This window comes from Asterias amurensis, chromosome 18, assembly GCF_032118995.1.
Source record: "Asterias amurensis chromosome 18, ASM3211899v1".
NCBI classification, from domain to species: Eukaryota; Metazoa; Echinodermata; class Asteroidea; order Forcipulatida; family Asteriidae; genus Asterias; species Asterias amurensis.
In genome coordinates, this window is record NC_092665.1 from 7,283,707 (window position 1) to 7,294,789 (window position 11,083).

Consider the following 11,083-nt stretch of genomic DNA (forward strand, 5'->3'; position numbering starts at 1 on the left):
CTGGCAACTTTCCGCACAATAGTTAAACAATATTATTGTAATCATAAATAACATTTGTTTTTACTTTACCCTGACATGACTTGGCTTGTTTCGATGCGGTACCATTATGAGAGTGTGGGCTTTGACGAGTGCAATTTGTTTGCATGAACATTCCACGATTACTAGTGAGTTACTCCTGCATTGCAGTTTAAAAAGTAGTAGTAGAAAAAAAAGGGTGTTTCATGTATATGTATATACATGAAACGCCCAATCAGGGGGTGGATTTCACAAGAGTTAGGACAAGTCTTATCTCGACTAAGGACGAGTTACTCGTCCTAACTTTGGACTACCCATACGTTTTTAATATCTCCTATATAGGACTAGCCCTAATTTTTGTGAAATCGACCCCAGACCTGCTTTAAGTGGGGAGGTTTTTTAAACGGTGAAGATCTCCTGCAGTAGTTGTTTCAGTGTGAAGGTTCGAGACGTACTATTTATTGTTACCTTTGACAAAGCTACACTAGGGAACTTATCCTTCCCCGTGATCTCCTTCCAGTTGCCCCTTGAGAATCCTCGCAGCCGTCACGGTTGTTATACCCATCCCATCTCCGACGAAAAACACCACGTTCTTAGCTTTATTTGTGTTGAGTGTTTGCTCTCTGGTAATAGCTTTCTGCAAACTGTCGTTAGCCAGGTCATTCCAGTACTTCGCACCTACAACGATTTTATACAAACACTTTAAACACTACTCGAAGACAATCAGAATAGTTTCGTCTTCTTAGAACTCGAAGATCATTAGTGCAATTTGTTTGGGTTTCGTGATTTAGCTTTTGCATATTTTGAAACTCCTTGTAAATAGGATAAATTGGTCAAGAGTACTCTTAAAAAATAATGATTGGCAAAGAAAAACTTTCATTTATTAAATAAAATATCCATTTATTGATTATGGGGGTATTCATTTTCATTACTGACCTTTTGATCACTATACGGATATCGCGTTTGTAACCGTTTTTTTTATAAAATGCATATGGTTGGAAAGATGTTTTAAAAGTAGAATACAATGATCCACACAAGTTTGCCTCGAAATTGCGTGTTTTTTCTTCTACTGTGCGAACTAACATGGTCGGCCATTTATGGGAGTCAAAATTTTGACCCCCATAAATGGCCGACGTGTTAGTCGACAAGGTAAAAGGAAAACCACGCAATTTCGAGGCATGCTTGTGTGGATCATTGTATTCTACTTTTACAACATCCTTCTACCCATATGCATTTTAAAAAAACGGTTACAAACGCTTTTCAAAGACCAACTCGACCGATCCAAGGCAACGTGTTCCTTTAAGGTGTGTTCTTTCTCGACCCTCATCTTCTGTGTTTTTCGATAAAAAATAATCGGCTGTAATATTTGTTGTGTTCGTACGTCGTTAAACTATCAATAAAAGACAATGGAAAAGGGCACATTGCGTCAAAAACTCGGGTTCTATTCACGTGATAACAACACGCAAAACAACAGAGCTCTCGTACAACCAGATCTCGCGTGAAACAACGTGATCACTAAGTCTGCATACACTATCATATTCAACTTTGATCCGTTGAAAAGTCAAATGGGGCTCTACTCAAGCGAGAACCATTATATGCCTACTTACTTTGTGGTAGCACATTGCCTCCTGCAGTCAGCATATAGATCCAAATTAACCATCTTAAATCCAACATGTTGAAATCAAAGTAACAAAATCAGAGGTAATGAAACAGTGTATACCGATCGTCACTGTTGTTTTCCGACTGAGGTCATAGTCAGTTTGAATTACAGACTTCATTTCATTTCAATTCATTTATTAATTTCACAGGCAAAAATTCAAGCACAGACAATAAGAACAGTAAGAAAACAAAAACAAGAACATACAATACAATAACAAAAAAAGCAGCATCCCTGAAGGATTTTAAATCAGCTTGACGCACCTGTCAGAATATTCAATTTCGTTTACAGAATCAATTAAAACCCTTCTCGGCACACCCAAACAAAAACGGGTGAATCGCCTCTGTACCTTCTCTAGCGTTTTTTTTTTGCTGAGTCGAAAGAACAGGGCACCAGACTGGAGCTGCGTATTCAAGTATGGGTCTGCTAATTGATCGATAAAGTAAAGTCAGAATGTAAGGGTTTCTAGTTTTAACTACTCTACCAATAAATCCGTTGAGTCTAGTGGCTTTGGAACTGACTTTATAACACGTGTTTTCCAGCTTCAGTAAACTATAGAACAGCATTCTTTTGCTTTTGAACCTTGGAAATAAATTATCGGTTCTTGAACTTTAATTTCATATTTCAAATGGCCATTATCTATATCGGTACTTGTACTATATCATCAACTTCACATCTGTATTTTTTAATACCAATAAATCTACTGTGAAGTTTTACCAACAATGGGACTCCTTCAAAGTATTGTGCCGAGGTTAACTCTGCATTTTACTAAAGTGGTATACTATGTCGGTCAATTTTACACTTTGTTTTGCTGTAAAGGTTTTTCAGCATAATTGTATGAGGAGTTGTAATAAGATTTGTTTAAACAAAAAATCACCTCGAAAAACTAATAGTTACGAAAGCCCTCCCAAAAAAAAACAACGATGTTTGAATCTGTGATAACGGCTTGATTCGTCATAATGGATTCACCAACGCCTCCCCTCCCATCCCTACCCCACCCCTCCCCGCGTAAATAGCGGATGGCGTATCAGCGTTATACATCCTTAACGATTGAATGTGCATACAATCTAATTACATACACGTTTTGATGATTCCGTAATGATGGACTGTAAACTGTGATAACCGAATCAAAATATCTTGGCGTTTTTTGTTTTAGCACTATTCGAAATAGTTGATCCTCAATGTAAACGTTCTTAATAAATTGTAGGCTTCTCATTGACATGCACAGATCTTCTCCTACATTTACATATATTTGTTTGTTCATAACAATAAGTAAAACAATGGAAAAGGGGAGTGGTACGAGGTCTTAAGCGTTTGTCTAAAATCAACAGTATCTTAAGCCCCTTTCCCACTGGACCCCGCGTTAATTTGGCCGTAAACAACAGACTAAGCCGAAGGCAGGCCGGGTCCTTCATCTACGACCACGACCCCGCCGGTTTGAAACGAATGTTCAAGACTATGACTTAGCACAATTTATTCTTACTAATATAGCAAAGCCATTTTCGGTTTACATGAATAGGCCCAAAACAATTGGAATGGACTTGTAAGTTCACTCTTGCCGTATCTCAACTACGCATAAAATAACAAACCTGTGAAAATTAGAGCTCAATTGGTCGTCGAAGTTGCGAGATAATAATGAAAGAAAAAACACCCTTGTCACACGAAGTTGTGTGCTTTCAGATGATTGATTTCGAGACCCTCAAAATCTAATTCTGAGGTCTCGAAACCAAATTCGTGGAAAATTACTTCTTTCTCGAAAACTACGTCTCTTCAGAGGGAGTCGTTTCTCACAGTCTTTCATACTGCCAACAGCTCCCCATTACTTGTTACCAAGTAAGGTTTTATGCTAATTTGAGTAATTAACCAATAGTGTGCACTGCCTTTAAGCACATTTTGACAATTTTAAGATTTTCAATATATGAACGAGTCCTTTATGTCAAAGAAGTTGCCCAAGATGGGGACAGAATCTCCGGGGACAGATTTCCATGAGACACCGGCCCAAGGCGGAATCCTGCCATACGTGTTTTTTAAAACAATCAAAATTACTTCAATCTCATCCAAAAGTTCATTTGATTGTTTTTGATTTTTGTGGTTTATATTGATTGTTTCTGCTCCATTTAATATGCGTTTCGGTGGTAGTAGACTCTGAGAAAACAAAGAATACAATTGAAACTCAGTTTAAAAATACCCTTTAAGGGCAAAGGCAGGACACATTAATAGGTAACTTTCAACCACTAGTGAGTCTTTCCACTTGGTGTATCTCAACATATTCTTAAATTAACAAACCCGTAAACAATAATTTGAGCTCAATTGGTCGTCGAAATTGCGAGAGAATAATGGGAAAATCACCCCCGTCGCACAAGTTGTGTGCTTTCAGATGCCTTCAGTTTGAGACCTTTAACAACTCGAGAAAATACTTCTTTCTCAAAAACTAGGTTTCTTCAGAGAGAGCCGTATCTAACAATGTTTTATACTATTAACATCTCTCCATTGCTCATTACCAAGTAAGTCTTTATGCTAGCAATTCTGTTGAGTATTTACCTATGGTGTCCAGTGCCTTTAATGTTGCTTTGTTGGTGGCGCACTCTACTATAAATACATTGTCATTGCATTTCGATTTCGGAAAAAAAACACTGAGTTAGTGTTAGTAAACATATACTTCAAAAGAGTGGAAGAACGAAAGAGATCCATCTGAACAGTATATATATTGCGTACGCAGTTCTTTCTTTGATAATAAACTTGCACTTTAACTCACAATCATCAGGGAAATACATCAATAGAGCGGAAATAGAAGGAAAACGGCCAGGAACTTCAGGAAGCAATCACACAGTGCAACCCAGTAGGGCGGATATACATGTAAAAACACCATACCATTAAAACATGTACAAATTGAGCTCCATTGGTAACATACAGCCTCATCCAAACCAGTGATAGAGTAAGTCACTGCTTTCAATCAGTGACTTTAACACATACACAATGTAGTGTAGAGTTTTACACCATTGGTATCCATTCAACATACAGTATCATTCAAACCAATGGTAGAGTAAGTCACTGCCATAAATCAGTGATTTTAACACGGTATTGATCCACAATTGTAACATACAGCCTCGTCCAAACCAATGGTAGAGTATGTCACTGCTTTCAATCAGTGACTTTACCACGTACACAATGTAGTGTAGAGTTTTAAACCATTGTTATCCATTCAACATACAGTATCATTCAAACCAAGGATAGAGTAAGTCACTGCATTCAATCAGTGACTTTAACACGTATCTATGATTGGCTGCTCATCGATTGTCAATCAAACATCGAAGTAGACTGATGGGCACTTCAATGAAAATACAACAGTATTTAAACGCGCTGCACCAGCAGCAGTGTTCATAACATTTTTGCATCTTCTCGGAAGAGAGAAACTGAGAAAGTTTGGACTACAAGAACACAACATCATCAAGGTAAGTGTTCTCGTTATACTGTCGGACCCGGACTTTGGCTTCTAGATGCATGCAGTGTATTTTAGGGTAGCCTCTTATTTCAAGAATGTTGCAGTTTTGGTCAAGAAGGGGCACCACTCTACCCAATAAAGCAGTAACATTAAGGTGCTTTACCTGGCAGCTGGTGCCAGGTAAAATGCAGTAAATTTCACAGTAGCAGTTTTGTAAATTGTGCCTTGAAGGGGTAGTTTGCTAAACTCCACTTTGAAATTTACTGCACTTTTAATACCTAGCACCCTGGCTGCCAGGTATACAAAGCACCGTAATTTTGACGGATTATTTTTTATAGCGTATTCAGCTGAAGTTCTCATGTAGTGTTTGGGTCACTTGCTCTCTGCCAACATTAGTGTACTGTGGTACTGTTTGGTGGTACAGATTGTTATGCCGTTGCATTTCCCTTTGAAACCACGACATAATAGCGTTGTGTCGTTGGGGCTTTTATCACCATACTTGCAAGTGGTTTCCGTTTTGGAGCAGCAAGTTCCGCTGGTATTCTGTACATTGTCTTGTTCAAATAGTGGGCAATAAAAGTTTACCTAGACAGTTTCAGTTGAATGTGCTTGATATTCTGCTCGTTTTAATGTGTGTGTACTCTTCATCCAAAAGCTGTCAACAAAATTAACAACAAGTACTGATTAAATGGCATTGTGTGACTTTGTTATTTTCTTTTATGTTGTGGGTAAAACAAAACAAGATTGAACATAATGCAACACTTTCACAATTATTATGGTGATCGGTGGTTTGTACAGCCGACGTGGGGAGGGGCAACCGAGGTGAAGCCGAGTTTGCCTGTTTGCCCCAAAAGTTTACACAAAACCTGGACCCCGTCACGGCGGAGCATGCAACATTAATTGTTTTATTTTACCATGATAATCGAGTCCTCTTGTTTGGGGACAAATTGTTACCATCCTCCATTATTGTTACGACAATAATGACACAGTTTAAAACTATGACAGCATATTTTGTTAGCCAAAACATGGTGGCACACTGTCTTAAGGTGCTGTCACTTGACGTTTTAGCCAGCGTATGTCAACGTATGAAATTTTAGCGAGTACGCTGGCGTACGTCGAATAAATATGGGTAAAGGCCCCGTCACACCTTGACGTTTAAGCCAGCGTATAGCGACGTATGACAATGTTGGCGACTACGCTGGTGTACGTCAAATAAGTTATGGATAACTTTGTATAAGTTAAGAGCACGATGAAACACGCTGATATACCGGTCGATGTAAGTCGTGTGGCTCATGATGGCCCTGTCACACCTTGACGTTTTAGTCAGCGTATGCCGACGTTTGTAAATTTCTCTAAAACGTTGGCATACGCTGAACTATCGATGGATTTTTCAATTTTGAGCGTATACGAAGCGTATTCATAAGGAGGTGGACGGATGCATACCGTAGAAGTAACTTACACAGAGCGTTTCCATAACGAATGCTTAGCGTGTTGACGGCGTTCACAACTTATGTTCTACGATGGTCCAACTACTGCATAGAGCGCGGGGGCAGCGTATTGCCGACGATCACATATAGTAGCCTATAAAGAGGGTGCCTCTCGACGATTGAAATAATAACTGCACTTGATCGTATTAATCCTCATGCGAACCCAAATGTTATGTACCCATTCACATTGCTCTGTCAATGGTAGCTGTAAGTTTAGAAACAAGTTTAGTAAGTTCTGTGGTCATCCGGAACACGTCAAATACGTTCGACGTAAGTTCAAAGCACATTACTCATATAGGTTATCAGAAATACGTTTTTGGTACGCTAGACATTATATCGACGTATGTCGACTTTTGATAACCTTACAAGTAACGTGTGTGAACGTGCGTCATCGATTGTATAACGCACCTACAACTTATGCAGAACTTATGAACCACACGCTGGCACACTTAGATTTTGTTGTGCATGCACACAATTTCTCGACGACCTCGCCTTACTACGACGTACACGGCGTGTTTCAGCGTGCTCATAACTTATACAAAACTTACCCATAACTTATTCGACGTACGCCAGCGTATTCGCCCCAATTTTGTATACGTCGGCATACGCTTGCTAAAACGTCAAGGTGTGACAGGGCCTTAACAGGTAATAGTAGTAACGTGCTTTGAACCTACCTCGAACGTATTTGACGTGCTCCGGACGACCACATAACTTAATGAACGTGATTCTAACTTACAGCTACCGTATAATGGCGTATTTACAGCGTTTATGTGAATCGGATACAAATTGGGTTCGCGGGAGGATACTACATTGTCAAGTGCAGTTATTACTTCAATCGCCGAGAGGCACCCTCTTTGTAGGCAACTGGATGTGATCGCCGGCAATACGCTGCCGCGCGTTATGCAGTAGTTAGATTACCGTAGGACATAAGTTGTGAACGCTGCAACACGCTAAGCATTCGCTATGGAAACGTCCTATGTAAGTTACTACTACGGTCTGCATACGTCCAACTCGTTATGAATAGGCTTTGTATACGCTCAAAATTGAAAAGTCCATCGAAAGTTCAGCGGATGCCAACGTTTAAGAGAAATTGTCATACGTCGGCATACGCTGACTAAAACGTCAAGGTGTGACAGTGCCGTAAGTTAAGATCACGGCTAAATACGCCGATATACGTCTTTGGATTATGCTTTGAACCTATGTCGAAATTATTTGACGTGTTCCGGACGACCACTTTTGATGAAATTAAGTAGTGGCAGCGTATTGGGAAATCGGTATACACAAATTGGGTTCAGAGGAGAATACAGTGATGCCAAGTGCAGTTATTATTTCAAACGTCGAGGTACCATGCAATACGCTGCCCCGCGCTATGCAGTAGTTAGACTATTCGTAGATATCGTATCTTTTTACACGAGGAGCAATCCTCACAATGTAGACAAGTTGAGGAATCTTTCTTGGATTATAAAATGAGCGAAGTGATACGGACAGGAGCTCAATGTATAGGGTGTTGGTTTTATCTCAAACAATCACTATGTTGCACCATCTCTTGTTAATATAGAGGCATACGCGCCCCACACTGTATCTTCCATGTAATTTTGTAATCTCTGTCAAGTCGAATCCGAGATCCAAAGCCGTCTATATGGAAATCATTACTCTGGGTTGTATTGTCTAACCATGTCTCAGTGAAGGATACCAGAGTCTCTGTGTTTACGCATGTGATTAATCGAGCTCATCCATTTGGGGCATAGGGAACGGCAATGGACGATACCATTAATGGGAGAAAGATTCTATCGGTCTGATTAAATTTATTTCTCCTCACCACCCATATTTCCTCTTGTTCTTCTTTTAAAGTTGTTTACTGTTGTCTGACAGTTGTTTGGGTGTCATTGGGGAGCATTTCAACACGATGTTCAGTATGTTAAAGATCAAACGAGCCAACGGCACCCTGCCGTAAGCTAGGTACTCAAGTGTGTAGCGGTAGCCACTTTGTTGTGTGGAGCGATTATTTAGCTCAACACAAGAGAACAATTACGATCAATACGGCCAGGTACATAATTTAACACACACATGCTCAGCCCAGCGAAACACAAATTGACTAAAACGTGGTTAATGTAGAAAGTGGTGATAAAGAACTTCCACAAACACATAGAAAATGTGAATAAATTGGAGCTGACCCAAAACTTGTGGTCACCGCTAGAGCAGCGCTACTATGTCTGCATGTTTTCATCGTTTGTTTTATTTATTCTATTAAATTACAGATGAAGATTACCATATCAACAGTGCCCCTTCTTCTTGGTATTTTGCAAGTTCCGTTCATGGTGGCTAAAACAGCAGTTTCACCTGATCCGGAGATGACGTGTAACTCCTGCTGCCAGGGCCCAGCCGGTATACCGGGAATTCCCGGGTCAAATGGGAACCATGGACAAGGGCTTGTAGGGTCCCCTGGTGAGGTAGGTCAACCTGGGGCTAAAGGAGACAAGGGGTCAGATGGACTAGTTGGTGAGCCAGGCGCTAAAGGGGATACTGGACTTAAGGGAGAGCAAGGAGTCGGTCAACCAGGGAAACAAGGACCTCTAGGTCTGCCTGGGATGAATGGTCTGAATGGGGAGAGAGGTGAACCTGGACCAGCTGGACAGACCGGCGAAGCAGGTGAGCCCGGGGGAAATGGAGACATCGGGTCAGATGGACTGGTTGGTGCGCCAGGCGCTAAAGGGGATCATGGTATGAAGGGAGAGCAAGGAGTCGGTCAACAGGGCAGAAAGGGACTTCGAGGTCTGTCTGGGATGAATGGTCTGAAGGGAGAGAGAGGTGAACCTGGACCAACTGGACAGACTGGTGAAGCAGGTGAATGTAGTACGCGACGGTCCGCCTTCACTGCAGTGAGGAATACCTCCTTCAGGCCTCCATCCATATGGGATCCTCTGCCCTTTGAAGAGTTATTGTTTTCAGAGGAAGGGACTGATTTCAACTTGAATAACGGCACGTTTACGTGTAATGTGCCTGGGGTATACGTATTGATGTTCTCAGTCAATAAATCATCAAGTGGGCCTTACCTAGATGTCCAGCTGAGGAAGAACGGTAACACCATTGTTACAGGGCGTGTATACGATGCAGGTTACCATCATGTGAGCAACAGTGCAGTGATTCCCCTGCACTATGGAGATCAAGTTCACTTAGCTGTAAACGGTCCAGTATATAGTAACTATAACCATTACACGTCTTTCACTGGATTCCTGCTGTACGAAATCTAAATCAAACATAAAAGCAAACGGAAACGTGTTAATGTTTAAGACAACGATTTAAATAAACTAATATGCAACTATATAGTTTTTAAAAATATAATACTAATGAGGTAATTGTGGAAAATCGAACGTGTGTTTAGATGAATCGAATAAAATAACTTTATTATTAATTGTTTTTTTATTTGCAGGACAATAAGTATGGAAAAGGCGTTTCATTTGAACACTTGATTTTGCAAACGTGTATTGTGACCAAAAACTTTCAACGTGTTTTTGTCACGTAAACAGTGCTATAAATATCAGTTCATCCCTTTTTTTAAGTTTATTACATTTACGTTTAAATGTTTTAGACAACGATTTAAATACACTAATATGCAACTATATAGTTTTTACAAATAAAATAATAATGAGTTAATCGTGGAAAATCGAACGTGGATTTAGATGAATCGAATAAAATTACTTTATTATTAAGTGTTTTATTATTTGCAGGACAATAAGTATGGAAAAGACGTTTTATTTGAACACTTGATTTTGCAAACGTGTATTGTGACAACAACTTTCAACGTGTTTTTGTCACGTAAACAGTGCTATAAATTTCAGTTCATTTTTTTTTTTGAGTTTATTACATTTTCTGTAAAGTTTGAAATTTCTGCAGCCTGTGATTCCGTCCGAGGGTGCAGTGATGAGTCCTTGAAACCATGATGAGTCCATAAAATGCAAAATGAAACTACGCAACAAAAACTGACAGTTTATTAAACAGTACATACAAAACTTCAGATTCCTTGATACAGACTCAGACTTATAATTCATTGTGGCCTCCGATTGTGCCGGCAATTTTATTTCAAACATTTTAAATTGGTTGAAAAAGCTGTACCCTGTTAAGGCAACAAAATACAAATAATTCACCTAACAACTGGTAACGGTTGTCTTCTGTTGATATATTCGTTAATGTACAATACTTAAACTAACGACAACTTGTGATAAAAAAAAAATTGCGTTGTAAAGTTACCAGAAAACATTTATTTTGTGTCGCTTTTTGAACACGTTTCGATATGGAGAAATATTTAATTTTTCGTCGTAGTTTGAGCGTTTCTTTGTTTTCACATGAGAAAGCACTTTTGTTTAATGCAGATGGAACATTGGGTATTCGTTTTGAATCACTTTCGTATAAAACGTTTGATGATGTCACGACTAACATGTCAAAGAGGGGAAAATATATTACACTTACAGCGATTCATTAAAC

General features: G+C 39.5%; 1 protein-coding gene across 1 annotated transcript; it reads left to right on the top strand.

The window, feature by feature from the left end:
* Window positions 1-4,962: 4,962 nt before the first annotated feature.
* Window positions 4,963-11,083, top strand: LOC139950736 (uncharacterized). The gene is made up of 2 exons (XM_071949530.1): window positions 4,963-5,124; window positions 8,860-11,083. Exon 2 carries the CDS (start codon window positions 8,860-8,862, stop codon window positions 9,850-9,852), a length of 993 nt encoding a protein of 330 aa, XP_071805631.1. The 5' UTR covers window positions 4,963-5,124; the 3' UTR covers window positions 9,853-11,083.